General features: G+C 39.2%; 1 protein-coding gene across 1 annotated transcript in view; it reads left to right on the top strand.

Annotated features, from left to right (window-relative positions):
- The first annotated feature begins 703 nt into the window (after nucleotides 1-703).
- LOC139719074 (DNA mismatch repair protein Msh2-like) overlaps nucleotides 704-20990 on the top strand; it is a 37975-nt gene continuing 17688 nt past the window's right edge. Inside the window, exons 1-7 of the mRNA XM_071630515.1 lie at nucleotides 704-803; nucleotides 3641-3690; nucleotides 7556-7591; nucleotides 9097-9184; nucleotides 13675-13820; nucleotides 15802-15999; nucleotides 16650-16869. Of these exons, the coding sequence (XP_071486616.1) occupies nucleotides 770-803; nucleotides 3641-3690; nucleotides 7556-7591; nucleotides 9097-9184; nucleotides 13675-13820; nucleotides 15802-15999; nucleotides 16650-16869 (772 nt within the window). The 5' untranslated portion in view covers nucleotides 704-769. The remainder of the gene's footprint in view (nucleotides 804-3640; nucleotides 3691-7555; nucleotides 7592-9096; nucleotides 9185-13674; nucleotides 13821-15801; nucleotides 16000-16649; nucleotides 16870-20990) is intronic.

Below are 20990 nucleotides of genomic sequence, written 5' to 3'. Positions count from 1 at the left end.
ATAATTTCGAATATATGAACGCCGAAAGCGACGCGGAGAAGCTAAGAGTAGGCCTACAGTCTACAGACTTTAAATTAAAAGATGTTTTATGAACTAACATAACATAGACCGCCGCGTGTGGGACTAAACAATCTCGCGACAGAGGCTGTAAACATGATAACAAAGCATGGAAGCTCTTTTGCGTTTGTATACTAAGGGCCCTTGTGATATACTGATTGAAAGCAAGAGTGGAACGTCAGCATGGCACTTACCGAATTTCCTTTATTTGCGTTAACTTATTCATAACAGACATCACATCATCTGCTGATTCCATGACATCGGTGAGCCGTAATACCAGTACATAAAACGCCGTTCCCGTTAGTTCGGTGGTTGTGTGTTATGTGATGGATTGAGGATCGCGAAACGGAACCGTGTGTTATGTCGTACCCTGGATGGTTGAACTCAACCATTCAAAAAAGGGGGATAAGTAATGTAAATTAAGAAGTGTGTTTACATCTACAAGGTATATAAATCGAAAAGTGCGATAAAAATCTGTCATATCCATAGAAAAAGTTTATTCACATTTATTTTGCTTTGGTAATAACCATTTTATTTCAGTTTTTGTACATCCATATTGCAAATTGTGTAGAATAATTACATTTTATCTTAATGGAATAGTCTAAAAGAGCACGTGTGTGTGTGTCACTTCGTTCGCGCCATTGGATTGAAAAACCAAAACATTAACCGAACTGGAGGTCTAAATTTTCTGATACTCAACTGCTTGATTATCATGGCACTGCAGTCAACTCATCAACTATCTCTTGGTAAGTTTGTATGTACAATGTACGTAGAACAGAAATAAGGGCGAAACAATGATGCGAGATTGTGTTGTTTTCTAGATGGAATTGATGCTCCCGATCCCGGTGATCGGAGCACACACAGTACAGTGTTGGGGTGTGTGCTGATGTTTTTGACCGGAGCAGAACCGGGGGCGTTTTTTTTTAAGACGGCACAGATTGGGGCATGGCGCGTGTTAAACCTATGGGAAAAACGTTGGGTTAGGGTTTTTGGTTATGGTTAGGGTTAGGGTTAGGGTTAGGGTTGGGGTTAGGGTTAGGGTTAGGGTTAGGGTTAGGGTTTGATGGTTATGGTTAGGATTAGGATTAGTATAGGGTTAGGTTTAGGGATAGGGTCCCCGATAAATTTTTTGTTTCCCCAATCTGTGCCGTCTAAAAAAAACACGCGAACCGGGGAGTGCAGTGGCTGGCGGCGCGGTGTGTGTGGGTCGCTGGTGCCATTAGGCATTGGTATGGTACACGCGCATGTGCCACTGTCCACTCACCATCTTGCTTCTCAAGGAGCTTCTACTCACACAAACATTTACAAAAGTCACAAGTATCATGAGTAAAGTGCTGTGCTGATATCCAGATATTTGTTAGCACTTGCTATAATGGTGCTCTTTTGTCTGGGTGCTTACATTACCTGCTAAGTAAGAGTAGATCTATTCAGTTTGACTCTGTGAAGATTGGACTTTGGTGACACAAGCCATAATATTGATGATTTGCTCCTGCAACAATCACTGACAATTGCTCGAGTCTTTACTCTTATTTTCTCCAATGGTCCAAGGTTAAAGACCATTGAGGACATAATGTCGTGTTAGCAAATGGTCCTCAAAGGGTTTAGGGTTGTGATAGTGATAGGGTGTTGCTTTTACAGGTTTAGTTTGATGTGAGGATAGTGTTATGCCATTACGTTTAACCCTGGCCTGGGGCGCTCCTTCACACAGTTTTACTATGGGAGCGCCCTGAGTCAACAGAGTGGTACTGAGTATCTCAGTACGATGAAAAAAGAAGCGAAGATTTAAGCCCATCTAATAGTGTCCTATTTAACTGGCAAATGGCTGACAGAACTGTAATGGATACATGGAACATACCATGGAAAATTATATTAAACTCACCATGTATTGAGTTTCTGAGAGAAAATTTGTGTTGATGTGTAAACTCCTGTAGCCATAGTGTAGGTAGGGCCAACTGTGTCCCCTACAACATGCAAAGTGTGTAACGAGGGGTACTCAACATTGTTGCAGACCTGTATCGATGTCATTATTATACAAGTACAGCTGTAGTTATTACCTCCGCCAAGGGAGGAGGTTATGTTTTTGTTACCGCTGGTTTGTTTGTAAGTTAGTTTGTCCGTGTGCAAAATAACTCAAAAAGTAGTTAACAGATTCGAATGAAACTTGCAGGAAAGGTTTAGAATGATACAGTAACAGATGATAAATTTTGGTAGTGATGCGAGAATTTTGGGGGAATTTATGAAGGATTTTTGATATTTTGGCAGGTAGGGTCAATGAACTTGGGCGTTCAGGCTGTGCGTATTTGAGGTTTGCATGCGCGCACTAAAGTGAGTGCTCTAGTTTCTGCTAGGGCGAGGTGCGCCGTGCAGCTGAGGGTTTATGACGTAACAAAGGCTTCTGTCGGGAAATTGGGCGATTTTCAGCACACAATGCTGTAAGTACGTATGGGTGGAATTCACTGATATCTCTATGGAAGAACAAGATCAGTGGTGGAAATGAGCTGCATGCTTGGCGGAGGTCTGCGCTCTCAGGGTTTATGATGTAACAAAGGCTTCTATATTGGGAAATCGGGCAATTTTTCAGCATGCATACCATTGGGTGGAAATCACTGATCTCTATGGAAGAGCCCAAAGTACTTTTCCCCAGTGGTGGAGAGGAGAAATATCTCTTTGGGAAGAGCAAGATCATCGGTGGAAAGTAGCTGCTTGGCGGAGGTCTGCGCTCTCAGAGTGCTTTTCTAGTTAGTATTGCTATCATTTTTAGTACAGATGTAGTAGCAGTAGAAACATTTCCAGTGGAGCAATGCTGATTGTGATGATTATATTAAAGGGAAGGTAAACCCCAAGAGCAATGTGGATTGAGTGAAAGCAGTAACATTAGTAGAACACATCAGTGAAAGTTTGAGGAAAATCGGACAATCGATGCAAAAGTTATGAATTTTTAAAGTTTTGGTGTTGGAACCGCTGGATGAGGAGACTACTAGAGGATATGACGTATGAGTGGACAACAATACAAACAAGATATAAAGGAAATTCAACAAAAATTCACTTTTCTAGAATTATGAAAGAGCAGTGGACCAACCGCTTTCAGAAAGCACGGGGAATAATTGCTACCCTTAACATATGTCAATATCAAGTTGATGGAATTTGTAATTTTCATGAAAAATGGATTTTTGTAATATTTTCTTTATATTTTCTTGGTATTGTTGTCCACTCATACGTCATAACCTCTAGTAGTCTCCTCATCCAGCGGTTCCAACACCAAAACTTAAAAAATTCATAACTTTTGCATCGATTGTCCGATTTTCTTCAAACCTTCACTGATGTGTTCTACTGATGTTGCTGCTTTCACTCAATCCACATTGTTCTTGGGGTTTATCTTCCCTTTAATGTGTAGTATTTTTTAATATTATTATTTCCATTACACGAAAGGTATTCCGACAGTTACTAAATTATCAAAATCATCCTCAGGAGAAGTGATGACCAGAATAAGCAGCTTAGCAGTAGTGTCTTGATGATGATTTAATTGCTGTTTCTTATATCAGAAGTTATAAACACTTACTGTATTATTTTCCCCCCATGACAGATGCATCTCAGGAGCAAGGTTTCATCGCTTTTCTTCGTTCAATGCCAGAGGCAAGTACAATATGTACAGAGTAGATTATGAAATCGTAATCACAGCCTATGTTGGATTTGACATCGAATTCCTTTGCACAACAATTCAATTCAATTCAATTCACTTTATTGATAATCATAAAAATGGAAATGTATACAGTGTAAAATGTGTCGGGGAGTTCACAGAGAAAGCCAAAGGCTTGACACAAATGTGATCCCCTATGTAGAGTTTCAGTTTCAGTCACTACTTGTGAAGAAATTATCTGTAGTGGGGGAAAACAAGTGAAAAGAGACACTTTCACAAAATTTGCATCATTGAAACAATCCAGTGTTCCAACCATGCAGAGAGACTTATGCTTTTTTATTGTCTTCTCATTTCTTTGATAATGTGAACATCATAGAGAAATAACAAAGCAGTGTGATATCAGTTTTGCCAGTAAATACCTGTGTCTGTCCATCTTCGCTGTCAATTCCTACTTTAAAGGGATTGTATAGCTTTGGTTGAGACCTAACTTCAGGTTTCTAACAGTTTTGGGTGAGATAATGAGAAACCTCCTATGAAATATGAGAGATCATGTAATTCCAAGAGGCATTCAATGTCTAATTAATGAAAGTTGGTTTTGAAATGGTTGAGATATCCAAAACTGAGTAATCCTAATAAAAGGTGGGACCCAGCTTTTATTACAATCGCTTTATTCTACTTTGTTTTTGGATGTCTCAACCATTCCAAAACCGATTTTCATCAAATAAACTTTGAACTTGTCTTAGAATGGTGTGCTCTGCACTATTTCATAAGTGGTTTCTTGGTATCTCGCAAAAGGTTAAAAGCCCAATCCTCGCCTCCACCAATACTGTACCATCCCTTTAAAGCCTATAAATAATAAGTGCCCCACCCACCCCCCAAAAAAAAACAAAAACAAAAACAAAGAAAACTTCTAATTTATATGTTCAGTACACCAACTTACAAGGTTGTATGTGTGACCATGAAATATTGCATCGTAAATAAACTTTCAAGATCTACAAATTGTAAGGTCAATTTCAAGGCTCAAATCCCAGCTTTAAAATTCAAGCGATGATTTAAAAAGTAAAATGGAGGAATTCAGTCTTATGCATATTTGAGTGTAAGTATTGATTACAAAGTATAAAAGCAAAATGCAGAATATTGATGAAATTTTTCACCTAGGAGAGAGAAGGTCACAAATAATTCATCACAACAACAACAAAATAGAGAATTAAATAAATGCATGGGTGTATTTTTTTTTTGAGACTTGGTTAAAATAACTAAATGAGTGAAATTATATTATTTTTATTGATTAAACTCAGAGACACAAACATTTAAGTTATGGAAACTTGTTTTGTATAGAGATACCAGGAAAAGAAAAAGTACTTACCAATAATGGCAGGGCCCTCTGGTAAAGCAGTGGCAGTACTGAAGAGGCTACCCTGGATAAAGAATTCATTATTATTATTAAGTAGAAGATGAATTGAACCAACACTGTATGCACACAGACATCTTCAAATCAACTTGTCAAGTTGTGGGTTAGCATCTAGTCCACATTACATTGGCATCTCTAAATTTAACTGTTCGAAAGACTTGAAGGAAGTGGTTGTATATATGCCATATTTGCCCAGTCTAATTTTTCACAAGTGAGGATTTCCTAGTAATATTGCAAGTGGCTATGGTGTACAGTAATGAACTGAGGATTTGTACACATGCATGTTGCATTCATGTTGGGATCAGAGTTGATATTTTTGCATGTTAAATTCCCGAGCACCTGACTCTCAAAATTTGCAGAAATAGAACCCTCACAAAATGTCTGCCGTATACAGTACTAAGTAAATCTGCATGAAATCAGAAATAATTGTATTAAAATTTGCAAGTCTGTGAGATAAAAACAAACAGACATTTGAATTTCTTAAAATGTGTTTTCAATTCCAAAGGTTGTTATAAAAACTATAGCTTCAGCAGTTAACCTGTTGAGGACGAGTCCCGAGTATACTCGGGCAAGTGTTTATGGGAAATGCGTGTTGTAGCAAAAGCAGTCTGTCCTCAATGGGTTAAGAGGCTTTTTAGCTCTCAGTTTCTTCTTTGAGACTCTTTTATGAACAAAATGAACAAGGGTTTTTTTTAGCTCACCTGAGCCGAAGGCTCAAGTGAGCTATTGCAATCACTCTTCGTCCGGCCTCCGTCGTCCGTCGTCCGTCGTGCGTAAACTTTTTACATTTTCATCTTCTCCTTGAGAACCCCATGACCAATTTTCACCAATCTTGGCAGGTAGCATCCCTAGGGAAATAGGATCTCAATTTGTTAAAACGGGCGCCATGGCCCACCAGGGGGGCCCCAAAGCCCCTAAAATGAAGGAATCTTTATAAATCTTCTTCTCTAGAACCAGAAGTGATAGGGCTTAGTTAATACTATGAGTTAGTACATTGATGACTGTAGTTTCAAGTTTGTTCATTGGGGAATCAGGGGTGCCCCCCCCCCCCCTTGGGACCCAGGGGAGGGGGGTGGGGAGGGGTCCTAATGGGGCCTAAATTGTACATTTTCTTCTTCACTTTGAGATCCCCATGTCTGATTTTCACCAAACTGGTAGGTAGCATCCATAAGGGGATAGGATCTCAATTTCTTCAAATGGGCACCATGGCCCATCTGGGAGGCCCCAGGGGGGCCCAAACCCCCTAAAATTAAGGAATCTTTAAAAATCTTCTTCTCTAGAACCAGAAGTGTTAGGGTTTAGTTAATACTATGACTTAGTACATTGATGACTGTAGTTTCAAGTTTGTTTATGGGGGAATCAGGGGAGGGGGGGTGGGGAGGGGTCCTTATTGGGCCTAGATTGTACATTTTCTTCTTCACTTTGAGATCCCCATGTCTGATTTTCATCAAACTTGGTAGGTAGCATCCCTAGGGGGATAGGATCTCAATTTCTTCAAATGGGCACCATGTCCCTCTTGGGTGGCCCTTAGGGGGCCCACCCCTCCCCCCTCCACATTAAGGAATATTTAAAATCTTCTACTCTAGAACCAGAAATGATAAAGCAAAGTTAATACCATGAGTTTGTACATTGATGACTTTAGTTCCAAGGTTGTTCATTGCAGATCCAGGGCTGCCTGCCCCCCTCCCCCCAACCCTGAAGTTGAGGGGGGGGGGGGGGGTCCATATGCAGACCTATTAAGTTTCTAATGTTCTCAGGTAAGAGTGTGCAAGAATGCATGGAAGGTGAAATTGCGATACTCAGGTGAGCACGTGACCCGTGGGTCTCTTGTTTTTTTTATTGATAATATTTCCTACATCAGATGTAGCGATATGGATGCTTAAATTGAAAACAGGGAGCTGGATATTGACTAAAGTTGCCATGAATCAGTGGGATCATAGTTTTTACCTATGGTGGTGGTGCCTCCAGGGGCCCTTCAGGTGGGGCCCAAATGCCCCAAAGTACATGTGATACATTTTCTTGGGTATTTTGTTGTTGTTGATGTTGTTGTTATTGTTGTTGTTGTTGTTGTTGTTGTTGTTGGGTTTTTTTTTTTATCTTTTTCTGGAAAAACCAGGGAGCTAGCTGGATTTTTGACCAAGCTTGGCAGGAATCAGCAAAAGGAAGGGAATCATCATTTGTACAAATGGTAGTTCTGCCCCTGGGGAGCACCTAAGGTACATGTAGGGCCCAAATACCAGACATTAGGTGGGTTTTTCCCCAGATTTTAAAAAACAAGTTGCCTCAGGTGGAGTGTCATAAAGGCAAAATATGCTACTCGAGTGAGTGCTAGACATACAAGTCTTTTGTTGCAAGCCCTAGCATTTTGCCATTAAGTGAGTATTATATCATTATGCATCTGGGAATCCAAGAAAAACTGCTTAATGATTTTCACCTTTATTCCTTTTCAGAAACCAGAGACAACATTCAGAGTGTTTGACAGAACGGTATGAATTATAGTCTTTTTCCACTGGCTCTATGCATTTTGTAATGGAAGCATTCAGTGCACTAATATCTTCTTCTTCTTTCTTTTTTCTGTGTCATTTGCTCTCCATTTGAATGATTTTGATAGAATTTTGTTAGAATATATTTGTGTCATCCATCATATGCTGCAGTTATTTATATCTCTTATTGGTCGATTATGGAAACTTATTTGAAATTCTGCTGATTTTGGTGGCTTGAAATCCTTCACTTAAAGAGCAGTGATACGCAAGCTTTCTCAACTGTGGTTTGATATGAGCAAACTCCAGCAGTACGGACTGCCTTTTTTAAAACTCTATTGATAGCCACCCACCCCAAAGACTTGACCTTACGTTACCGTGATCATCCCCTTTACCCCCCTCCCCCGACAACCACCACCAGAAGAGGATAACGCTGCAAATGATCTGTGTCTCTCCTGACCAAGCGTAACTCCCTCCCTCCGTCCCAAATGCCTCCGACTTCCACTCCGGTGTCCTCCCAAATCGCTGTCTCTTAATTGATATAGCTGGAGGGGATGTTGCATGGATTCCGCTCCGCGGATTGTGACACCAAGATGGATTTAAATTGCGCATCCCACGTGTGACCAAAAGTGGTTACAGTAACCGGTGTCGTGTCCACGTCCCGATTTGTTTCCCAGCAAACCCTCCAGGCTAGAGTGATTCCACTTGCAAATTGAAGTAGTTTGTTTTGTTTTGTTTTTCTCCGTAAAACTCTTCTTCTCTTTTTATTATTTCATATAAATTTCTCCCCACTCCTGTGCACACTTTCTCCCTCCCTGTGCATTTCTATTACTTTCATTTTGTCAAACTTTCTTTGCTTATTTTTTTTAGTTTAGTTTCTTACATTTTCCAGTCTTTGTTTTCAAATGACTTGATTGACATAGGTATCCAAAAGTGGAAATAGCCCTTTCAATCACAAGAGAGATGGAAAGAATTCTTAGCGATGTGTTGTGTAAAGTAGATTATCAATCATATGAGGCTCACCTGGTTGCCAACCTGAGATAGCTGTCAACAACATCAGATGGAACAAGTGGATCTGAGATCAGGCTGTTGATTGCATGTACCAAAAACACTGCTAAAAAAAAAAAAAAGGATGATGATGATGATGCAATGTGTCAATGATAATCAATTATTTTGCTGCAGTATTTCAATCATGATATGTTTCAAAATGGCAAATTTTAGGTAATTGGCATTTGCTTAATTGAAATTACTACAGACGAGGTGGCTTGAATTACTAAAATAAGTTGAGATAAAAGACCCTGGATGAGTACGTAGGTACACAGGCTGCGATGACTGTGCATGGTAATTTCTTCCTTGAGTTAATTTATTTGGGTTGTATTTCATCTTTGTCATACAGTACATTAAACATGTGTTTAGTCTTCAGATGAATTTTGAAAAGCACATACAAATGCATGCATGTGATTAGATTTCACTTATTGAAAATCGATGTATTTTTCATTTTTCTTGGAAAGGATTATTACACTGTTCATGGACAGGATGCTGTCTTCGCTGCAAAAGAAGTTTTCAAGACACACGGTGTTATCAAATACCTTGGATCAGGTATGTTGGATGTATTCTTTCTGAAATGTCTACAGGGTCCCTCATTTATACCTTTACACCTCACACCATCGATGTAATTATGGAAATTGACAGTATAGTCATTGTTTCTGTGCAAAACAACTGTGTGTGATGTCATTAATACATTTTACAAGCATTGACAGTGCTGTCGTTGAGTAAGTTTATTATATACAGTCAACTTCGGATACCTCAAATTCGTCGGGACTGAAGAAAATGGTTCGAGGTACGCGAAATTCGAGGTACGCGTACGTACGTCGAATTTTCTTTGACTTATCCAACGTTTATCGATGTTCTACATGGTATCTGTTATAGTGCCTACCGATTGTTTGCATGCTTGTCAATTGGAATTGAATCGACTTTTATATGAATGAATTGAATGAAAATCGGAATTGAAATCAAAATTTCAGAAATGAAGATTTTGATGGCCCTATCACGCAACCAAAAAAAGTCGGATGTTTGCCTTTACTTTTGAAAATGACCAGCGGTAACAGTCGGCTCCGTAAGATACTTAAATAAATGTCGGATGTTTGCTCGTACTTTTGGAAATGAAAAACGATAAGACTCAGCTCCGTATGGTGCTAAAACTAATGTCAGATATTTGATTTTGCGTTCGGAAATGAATAAGGATAACATTCGGCTCCGGAAGACGCTGAAATAAATGTCGAATATTTGCTTTGACGTTCGGAAATGAGAAACAATATTCAACTCCGTACGATGGTTAGATAAGTGTCAGATGTTTCCTTATACTTTCGAAAGGAAATAGCAATAACATTCGGCTCCGGAAAGATGCTAAAATAAATGTCAGATGATCGCTTTTATGTTCGGAAGTTGCAGTAATATTCTGCTCCATACGATGCTAAAATAACTGTCTGATGTTTGCTTTATTTCGAAATGAATAACAGTAACGTTCAGCTGCGTTCAATGGTATGTTTGATGTTTGCTTTGACGTTCGGAAATGAGTAACAATAACATTCAGCTCCTTACGATGATAAAACAAATGCTGGATGTTTGCTTTTACGTTCGAAAGTAAATGGCAATAATATTCAGCTCCGGAAAATGCTAAAATACATCTCGAATGATTGCTTTTACGTTTGGCATGTTTGGAAGTGAATAGCAGTAACATTCTGCCCCCATATGATGCAAAAAAAAAATTGTATATTTGCCATTACATTTCGAAATGAATAACAGAAACATTCAGCTACGTTTGATGGTAAATTAAACGTCTGATGTCAGCTTCGACGTTAAAAAATGAAAAACAGTAACATTCGGCTCCGTACGATGATAAAATAAATGTCGTGCATTGTATGTTTGAAATGAATTTCGGTAATATTCTGCTTCGTACGATGCAAAAATAAATGACAGATTGTTGCTTTTACATTTGGAAATGATTAACGGTATTAATCCGCTTAGTTAGATGCTGAAACAAATAGCGGATATTTGCTTTCACGTTTGGAAATGGATAAGGATAGCATTCAGCTCCGGAAGATGCTAAAATGAATGTCGGTTGTTTGCTTTTACATTTCAAAATGATTAACGGTAATATTCGGCTCCGTAAGGTGCTAACAGACTAATAAATGTTGGATGATTGCTTTTACAATAAGAAATGAATAACGGTAACTTTCGGCTCTTTACAATGCTAAAACAAATGTCGGCAAATGCTCCCACTTTTTCATTTCAAACATAAGTTTTGACCTCCTAAATATATAGGCATCAACTTTTATAATAATCTATATGCCTATTTGCTAAATCTTAAAACACAGAATAAGATGATTGGATTTTCTATTCATTTGTTTTAGACATGGGCATCTGTATCACTTTAATAATGCTTGATATTCATTTTTCTATGTTTAGTAGGACCGATTTAGTTTTTCTAATGTTTTTCTCCATTTTTTTTATACCCCCGCCAAACGAAGTTTGAAGGGAGTATATAGGAATCAGCGGACGGTCGGTCGGGCGGTCGGGCGGTCAGTCGGGCGGTCGGTCCGTTGCAAATCTTGCGTCGCGAACTACTTCCTCAGTTTTCAACCGATTCCCATAAAACTTGGCACAGATGTGTGCCTTGGGTTGTAGATGTGCAAGACATATTTTTTGACAGTACCCAAAAGTACGTTGCCATGGTAACGGCATATTATGGGCAAAAATGGGTACAGATCTTGTGTCGCGAACTCCTCCCACAGTTTTTGATCAATTTTTATGAAATTAGGCACAGATGTTCATCTGAATATGTTAATGTGCAAGACACATATTTCCGCAGTGGCAAAAAGTGCGTTGCCATGGTAACGGCATGTTATTGGTAAAATATAGGGCAAAATGCTTCATGGCAAAACTGCTTCATCAGTGTTCTTCCAATTCTCATGGAATTCATATTGAATGTTTGTCTTAGGATATAGGTCAGCATGACACATTTCTTGACAGTGACAAAAAATATGTTGCCATGGTAACAGCTCACATATTATGAGCCAAAATGATGGAAAATTTTGTGTTGCAAACTACTTCCTCAGTTTTTGCCCAATTTCCATGAAACTTGGTACAGATGTGTGCCTTTGGTTGTAGATGTGCAAGACGCATTTTTTGACAGTACCCAAAAGTATGTTGCCATGGTAATGGCATATTAATGGCAGAAGATCAAGGAAAGATCTTGCAGATTTAACTACTTCCTCAGTTTTTTGACCAAAGATTATGAAATGTGGCACACACCTTGATCTTGGTGGGAAGATGTGGAAGACATATTTTTCGGACGTGTCGGAAGCTGCGTTGCCATGGTAACGGCGTATAAATGGCAGAAGATCAAGGAAAGATCTTGCGGATTGAACTACTTCCTCTGTATTCGACTGAAGCTCATGAAATGTGGAACACACATTGGTCTTGGTGGGAAGATGTGCAAGACATATTTTTTGGATGTGTCGGAAGCTGCGTTGCCATGGTAACGGCATATTAATGGCGGAAGATCAAGGAAAGATCTTGTGGATTGAACTACTTCCTCAGTTTTTGACGAAAGCTTATGAAATGTGGCACACACAATAGTCTTGGTGGGAAGATGTGCAAGACATATTTTTCGGACGTGTCGGAAGCTGCATTGCCATGGTAATGGCATTTAAATGGCAGAAGATCAAGGAAAGATCATTCCTTGGGTAAGACTGTCGTCACGGGGCGGGGGTATTAATCACCTTAAGTGATATTTCTAGTTTTGTGTGTGTGTCGCCAGATTTTAATTTCGAGTAAATTCCACCACCAAAAAATAAAAATCAGTGATACTGGTGGCCCGATAAAAGTTAGTGTGGAGCGCTGTCTATTCTATTCTTTATTATGCCCGGTCTATACTTCCACATCATATTCCACAATATTTTCATAATCGCATTGCTGAAAAAAAAAAAAAAAAATCAGTGCTTGCGTTATCGGGGAAGAATATAATGAAACATACTTCGTGAAAGGCAAAAAAAAAAGTATAAAAAAGGCACTACGCAGGAGATTGATGTTTGGACAGTGGACCGTGATTAATGCCAAAGATATAACTGTCAACACCTACGCAGGTGCGCCACAACGGTTAAGAAATCTATGCGCACGGTATGACTATCATGATCAAGAATTAAAACAGTGGTTAAAGAAAAGGAGATGATGGGGCAGAGCGTAGTGCTATCGTAAGCACTCCATTGGCAAGGGTGCTATGTGCATACCGTGTACGTATGCAGGTAGGTGTTGGGGATTTTTCTTGCCAGCTGTGTATCGGGTATTTCTTTGGGCGCGCGATTGGTCTGGTCGGGAATATTTACAGTCGAGTGTGAAAAGATTTGCGACATGTCTTCTTCGCTGTCCACGCGCGCTTTATCGGAGATGCTGAGTGATGTTTGCAATTTCGATTCAAGCTACATGCTGTGAAAAACAATAAGTTAATTAAGATCCGGACAGTAGATTTCACTTCGAGGTAACCGAACTTCGAGTTATTTTCTTCGAGCTACGCGAATTTTAATACACGGAAACTCCATAGGAACAATCAGGACTTTCATTTTGCCCCCGAGGTAAGTGATATTCGGCTTATCCGACGTCGAGGTATCCGAAGTTGACTGTACGGCTGTATTCTTGAAAAGCATCAAAAAAGTTCCCCCTTCATATTATCAAGTACTGTACTATTACACAAGATTGGCTATTGTCTGGTGGTTCTAAAGTACCGGTAATACTGGAATATACTTTCACTGACAGTTAATTTCTATTTCATTTCTTTCCTCTTTTTTTTTTTCCTTTTTTTGCTAGGGGTATCAGATTTTCCATCCTTATTTAGACATTCAGCTCGGTTTTAAAATCATATTTGCACTGTATTAAATTTGCTTCATACCATGTACTTGTATTTGTGCTTCAGTTTTATCAATTTAGTGAGGCTAGATAGCCCAGTTATCATCACTTCCTTTTTTAAGCTTTGTCTTCATCACTTCAATGATATCAAATGTTTCTCTTTTTTTTTTCCTTGTATAAACAAGGGTCAAATAAAATTGAGTCTGTCGTCCTCAGTAAGATGAACTTCGAGTCAGTGGTGCGGGATCTCCTACTAGTCAGACAGTACCGGGTCGAGGTCTACTCCAACCAGGCCACTGGTAAAGGGAACAACTGGACACTGTCCTACAAGGTCAGATTGCTTTTATTGTGATTTATCCCTTTAAAAAAAATATATCATCAAATCTTTATTCCTTAAGTACAGTATATTCTTTATCTGTATAAATTCCACAATCACTGCTGTAAAAGTGGAAATTTTTGCAATGTTGAAATTTTCACACATTTCGCGCAACTAGAAGCTGGCGCGAAAAATAAAAGCACGCAAATATTTTTGCAAGCAATATGTTTCAATAGTTAGTGTCCTGATTCCGTGGAATTAAAAACACGCAAAATACGTTTACCTAGCCGAGCGCGAAAAATGACTCTCGCAAAACTATCTACTTTTACAGTATGTTCTTTGCAATCACAGGGAACTTTGTATCGCTGATTAAAAATTTTAACACACTGTATGGATGAAGGAGTCATTAGTGCATCACACATTGAACTCTATGTTCAGTTATTGATCAGTAGAATGCTGATATATTTGGATAATTGATCCAAATATAATGGATGAACTAGTACTAGGCATGCTGCAGGCACATACATGTAGAGCATGTGATACCGTCTTGTCACATATTGTGACCCTGCACTACAAAACAAACAAAAAGTCGCCAGACGTGAATTTTTTATTTAAGACCATATTCTGAAAGAGCAGGCTTTAAGCTTTAAAATTATGTATAACTCAAATCAAATGGACTCTCCTAACCTTGGAAAGAAAGCGCAAACTCAGGAAAAGTGTGAACTGAGAAAAGAGGCTCTGAAGTACAGCGTCTATTCAAGCGCTTAATCTTTACCAAAGCGTGCTGGCTGTGTGATGAATGGGACAAAATAGGAAGTAAACCACCTGAGTAACAACAATGAAGGGATTATCAGATTAAACTGAAATTAAGCATGCGTCATTAACACATTCTGCCCCATAATTAATGCCAACTTTCGAAACAGTAGCACTATCCTTTCAAAAGTTATTAGAGTTGAAAGTGAAGAGTGTGTACAAGGTTTTTCAGAAATGAAAAAAGGACTCTTAAAAAGACAAACCTACTGTATTCACACTATTCTACCAAAAATGTTCAAGATAAGCTGCTAAAGAACACACTTTCCTACCCGTTTTATGTCCCCAAATTTTATCATAATGTAAAAGAAGACTTGCTCTTTCAGAAAACATGAAAAAGTCAAGATTGGCTAGGTTGACCCATTTGACTTATTTTCAGTCCTCACGCAAAATCAGTGTGTGCGACTTTTTGTTCGTTTTGTGATGCACGGTCACATCTATATACAGAAATTAAGTGTTAATATTTGTACTAGGAATATCACTGTCCTTTATACAGTGCACCAGACCAGTCAGACAGTGTGCTGATGAACCATAGACTGGACTGTACTTCAAATGGAGAAGCAGAATTTCTCATGAAAATGTATAAATATCATGATCATGAATGAATGCTATGGCATAGAATGCATGACAAAGCAAGTGGGACCATGGCCCCGCATTGTAGGATTGATTAATTCTAGTCATCTACCGGTAATAATGTGCCTTAAAAGGTTTACTGTCTATTGTGACATTGTGCATGTTTCTTCTGGACACCTCGTATCACCTCGCGTCACCTCAAATTTTTGTCACCTGCATCCCTTTGTATTTTACTACTAATAAAATGATGTGGAGTAAAGCGAGGGAACTTGCAAAGTGCAATGAACCAGGTAGTCATGTATTATAATGTCACAGATCAGGTTGCGCACGCACTGCCTAATGATAAATTGAATAATCGGAAGAGTCTCTCTATAAAGAATTTAAGACTTCCGTCACACCGCAAATGTCGTTACCTGTTCTGTTTCTACCAAAATTTGTCATTCGCATCAAGAACCTAAAAAGGGGGACGACAGATCACCTCGCAGTACCTTGTATCAAACACTACCTGATGTGTCCTACTCGAGAAAAATTTGTGGTGTTTAAATACCCGCATCACCTCAAATTTTTATCGTTCAGTAAAAACAAGCTCATTGTTGCACAAATTCCTCATCAGGCCTCGCCTGGAAACCTGACCCAGTTTGAAGAAATCCTCTTTGGCCACAATGACATGTCGACCTCAGCCTCGGTTATCGCAGTCAAAGTGGGCGGGGAGAGTGGACAAAGGGTCGTCGGGGTTGGGTATGCCGATGCCACCCTCAGAGAGCTGGGCGTGTCCGAGTTTGCCGACAATGACCAGTTTTCAAATCTGGAGGTGAGTGGGAAAATTGGGACTTAATATGTGTCGACTAGAAACATTAAGTAAGGCTGCTGTTGCATAAAAGTTCAACAGGATAAATATGATGTGTTCAACCGTCATGAAAACTGTTCAGGGAATTTAGCCTTGCTCAAAATAAAAAGTAAAAAAAAGGTCGTAAGAAAATATCAGAGAAATCAGAAATTCAGTGGCACTGTCTGGATACTTGTTGAAGAATCAACCAAGTTTTCTCTGTACTTGTTCAGATATCAGGGGAGTATTTAAACCATTGAGGACAGGCTGATTTTGCTGTAACACTCATTTTCCATAGACACCTGCCCAAGTATACTTGGGAATAGTCTGCAACGGGTTAATACCCGGAACCCACTGCAAGCAGAATCAAGTTTGTCAAATTCATGAGATTGACTCCTGCATGTATCACATGCAGTGGGCTATGAGAAGAAAAAAAAAAAAAAAAAAAACTGTTTCCCCTGATAACAAACAGGAATGTTTATAGTTCTATGTTTCTGTGGCAGGGAGGTCAGGCATTGCTTTCTTGTTTCCTGGAATGATTCAGAGAATGTATCCTGGAGGACTTGTATTAATCAACTTGTAATGAAATTGATGAGTGAAAGAAAAGGGTTTTGTTGGTTTGCATTGTGTCCCAGGCACTCATGGTCCAGTTGGGTCCCAGAGAATGTCTACTGCCCTCTGGTGGTGACCCCAACAGCCCCGAACTGGCCAAGCTGAGGCAGGTGGTGCAGCGAGGTGGTGTGCTCCTCACGGACAGGAAGAAGGCAGACTTTGGTACCAAGGACATCGTGCAGGACCTGAACAGGTTACTCAAGGCAGGCAGGAATGAGGAGCAGATCAATGCTGCTGCCCTACGTGAGTAGACCGCCCTCTACAGTCAGAAACATGACAAGACAGTTGAAACATTATAGGAGGACAATACAATTTGATGGCCTGAAAAACAAAAGACTGTGAAATAAGATTTGGTTTTCATTTCACTGTTGTGTGCAGATATTGTTTTCGTATTACACCTGCAAAAAAAAAAACCAACAGCAACAAAACCAACAAATCCATCTACAGTCAAACCTGCTTTACCAATCACTTTGCTGTAAAGATCATTTCTCTCCTGCAAGTGCTACAATTGTATATTTGTTACTATTCATATACTTTTTCTTGTTTTTAAACCTGTTTATAAAGATATCTTAACCCATCCCCGTCAGCTCCCACAAAAAACGTGGTTTTTATTATTTATGACCAAAAGAGGGCGTCCTAGGACCTCAGGCTTGGCCAGGAGCTGTAGAATAATTTTAGCCAATCACAGAGATCCGTACTGGGACTCAGAAAAATAATTTATGCAAAGAAACATATTTTAGAATGTCTCTTATTGGCCAAAACACCTGCCAGGGGTTCGAGCCTGCTGAGAAACTAATCAATATTCATGTTTACAGCGCGCATGTATCTTTGTTGCCCCAGCAACTGCAGTGATTTCTTACGCGCGGTATCGTGATATCGATCTCCTCATAGAGTGCTTGACGATATCTCCTTGTGTGTGTACGTGTACTGCTATGCTATGCTGGGGCGGGCACGGGGGTGTGTGTGTCGAATTCATTTACGTTAGTGAGTGTGGGTAACTTTTCTAGGTTTCCCGTCCATTTCTCTCTCTCTTTTCTCTCTTTTGCTTTCGTATCATTCTATATCTTTCATTCTCAGAGTACAATCGTACTTCTGAGAGTGTTTTGTTCATTTTTTCTAAGTGATTATCTCGTTTGCAACAATTTAGAGGTGAGTTTTTGTCCTAGTGTTTGTTGAGTTTTTTGATTGAACACGATGTAGCTTATCTACGTATGTGCGCAAACATCGTAGCTTGTGTGGTACCCACTCGTTTGTTTTCCGTGTAAGCATTTTTGCCGTAGTGTCTTCATCGTTCGTCTTCCAAGCATCGTGTTTTCACCCTAGTTTTTCTCATCGTAGTTTTTTACCTCGATTTTTTTTTTTTGAGTGCAAGATGTTCTGTGTATTTTTTTCTACGGTAATATGCCATCGTTGATGATCATCGTGTATTCATTACTAGTTTTTCACCTCCGTTTCATTTTTGTGTACAACTAATGTCTAACGTGGCGTAGTTACAACTATGTTTACAGCTAGTAGTTAGCTAGGTCTGCGATGTCTGTATCGTTTGCTGATATGTTTTGTGAGCTGAGAGTGACTATGATGGGAGTGATATTCAGGGTTTTGCTGTGGTTGAGGTGATGGCAAGATGTAATTTATTTTGTGTAACCATGTATGACATTGATGATGGCGAGTAAAACTACGACACGAGTAACCTAGCCTAGGCCAATGACGAGAGCTAGAGTGACACTGAAGAAACGGGGGCTGATGCTCGCTCGTGCACGGGAGTGGTCTAGAGACCTGCATTACAGTTGTGTATTTATATTTTTTTTTCCTTTTTCTTATTCACTCGGGTATTGTGCTACCAAAATTCGTGTCTCTGAAGAAACTCAACCAAAAGCTTGACAACAAGTTTGCATCAGGTCTATTCTGTAGTACTTGCACTAGGTTCTAGATCTAAATCATAATGGCGATGCTAATTTAGTTTTCATTTAGAACTCGATGAAATCCATTTTCTTTGCTCATTTTTCAACTGATAAATTATTTAGAACTGTACTTAAATTCTGATGTACTGCATTCACCATTGTAATAAAAAAGAGCCTGCTGATCAGGTGTTTCATTGTATCCTTTTCATTTCCTCCCTATCCTTTTGGTTTCCTTCCTGTCACTTTCTTCTTTGACCCTGGATGGAAAAAAAAAATCCCATCTTGCCATGTAAAGACAGAATACATAACCATCATGAAATATCATGACATTGAAGTAATAATAAGAAATATTCAAGTGACCAAAATACTTGTTTGTGAAAATAAATAACAAATGAAAGGTGATTTCTTATGGAGCAGTTCTTTCAAATGTCAAACAGCTTCGATAATGAAGCAAGTGAAATCTGAAAACTATCCTGGCAACAAGTTGAAATTGATAGGGAATTCTGACAAAAACTGTCACACCATTTGATGTTTGAATTTGTCTTTTTATTGGATGAGGTTATAAAACTAAGTGCCGCCGATAAAATAACAATCCTCTCAATTTGAACAAGAGCAGTAGGGTGGTACACTAGTACGACTCAGTAAACAGCTGATTATTTATGCATCGTATCCATGGGCAACTGCGGGGTAACTGCAAGAAGGCGCAGGAAATTAGACTTGAGTCAAGAACGACTATTTATTATTATTTTTTTTATTCAAACTATTTTTTTTCTTGGACTAAAAAAAACCCCCAAAATATTTCATATTACGCTTCTAAAATATAAAATGAATATATGAAGTCTTTTTATCGTGATTTTATGAAGAATTAGAATTATTAAAAAAATATAGATACTAGACGGGCTGAACAAGGAAGTCTAATTTCACCCCAAGAATTTGCAACACACCGCATCTCGGGTGCATTCCTAGCGTTCTTGCCGCACTCTCACGATCACCTAGCTAGGCCATGTGCACAAGCCAGTCACATGTTCACAGTACACACGTTGTTAGCCAGTTCACCGATCTCATTCCTGATCTCGTGCGTGTAGAAAATTCTCTCAAAACTAAGCCAGACATGATTTTGGAACATACATTACAATGTCAAGACCTTTTCAGTGGACTTTGAATTCGCTATTTGTCTGTTTTAGCTCTTGAATGTACGACTTCGAACGTCCGATTTGTTTTTTACTACACCACGTGAAGTCCCGGGTTTTCTCAGCCACATGCTTCTCCACACACGTCACACTAGCACTGTGTACCTGTACACACACAAGCCATCGCGATCGAAGTTTGAGCGATAGCGATAACATGTGCGGAGCAGACATGCGGATTTCAGCACAGGGTAAATGAATAGTTGAACGTATCACGATTGTAAAACAAATCTTTTTCTATGTCTCTGCAAATTTGAATTAGGCTATCTCAGCATAGATAGATTATGATACATTACAAAATAGATTAGCCATAGCAAGAACTTGGTTACATGAGAGTTATTAGATAACGTTGCAAAATAAAAACCCCGTCATTGAATGGAATGTTCCAGAGCTATCTCGGGGGCGGGGGGGGGGGGGGGGGGGGGGGGGGGGGGGGGGGCTCGAGGACGTTATGGACACGTCGATTCGCAAGTGGGTAAGATGTGATTACAGATGGCTTGAAATGAAGAGGATTTATCAATGAAATACACAGAAACAATATTTTTTCATAATTCCTGCACAATTTATTATTTCTTTTCATAAAATTCACATAAACTAGTGCTGTATTGAGTCAACTAAGTGCATATTAGCACGAGTGTACACGCATCATCCCTCCTGCCTAGTGGGAATGACACAGGCAGTTTTTTCCATGATGTATGAATGCTCTTCGCGTGTAGATCGCGCCGTAGGGAAGATCGCGCCCAAGTTCATGGCCAACTTACTAGGCAGGCACGATATTACAGATTACACAGAGACCCGTACGTGGATGGGTTAATAGAAAACACAAATAGTAGACATTTTCCCCCTGAACAACATATTTCCTTTTTTCAAATTCCCACAGATTTGTAGGTCGATAATGAGTACCATGGTAAATGTTAACAGGTACTCGCAAATTACAAGCAAGCCCAAAAAAGGAATTGTAAGAATCAATAGCACACAACTTTTATGATGATGAATGGCAAAAAGAGTTAACTCCACTCTTGTCAGTTTGAGATATTTGCGATTAAACCTGCTAAAAAACAAAATGATCAAAAAAAGACATGGGACTTTTTGATAATAACTTCAAGAATTTTTCTACATTTGCATTAAGTGAGGCATCATTGCAAAAGTCTTATTTCACTCTACTTGATGATGGACTTACTTTTAAACTGTTTGAAAATGGCACTTAACCTGTTTTTGCCATCAACCTCTTCTTACTTACATTCACTTTATATTTTTTCCTCCCATTGTATGTTTC

This window comes from Diadema antillarum, unplaced genomic scaffold (assembly GCF_040938485.1).
Source record: "Diadema antillarum isolate AM-2024a unplaced genomic scaffold, OU_Dant_1.0 scf00000103, whole genome shotgun sequence".
NCBI lineage: Eukaryota > Metazoa > Echinodermata > Echinoidea > Diadematoida > Diadematidae > Diadema > Diadema antillarum.
Note: the sequence above shows the minus strand (reverse complement) of the source record. Positions and strands in the feature narration are given on the sequence as shown.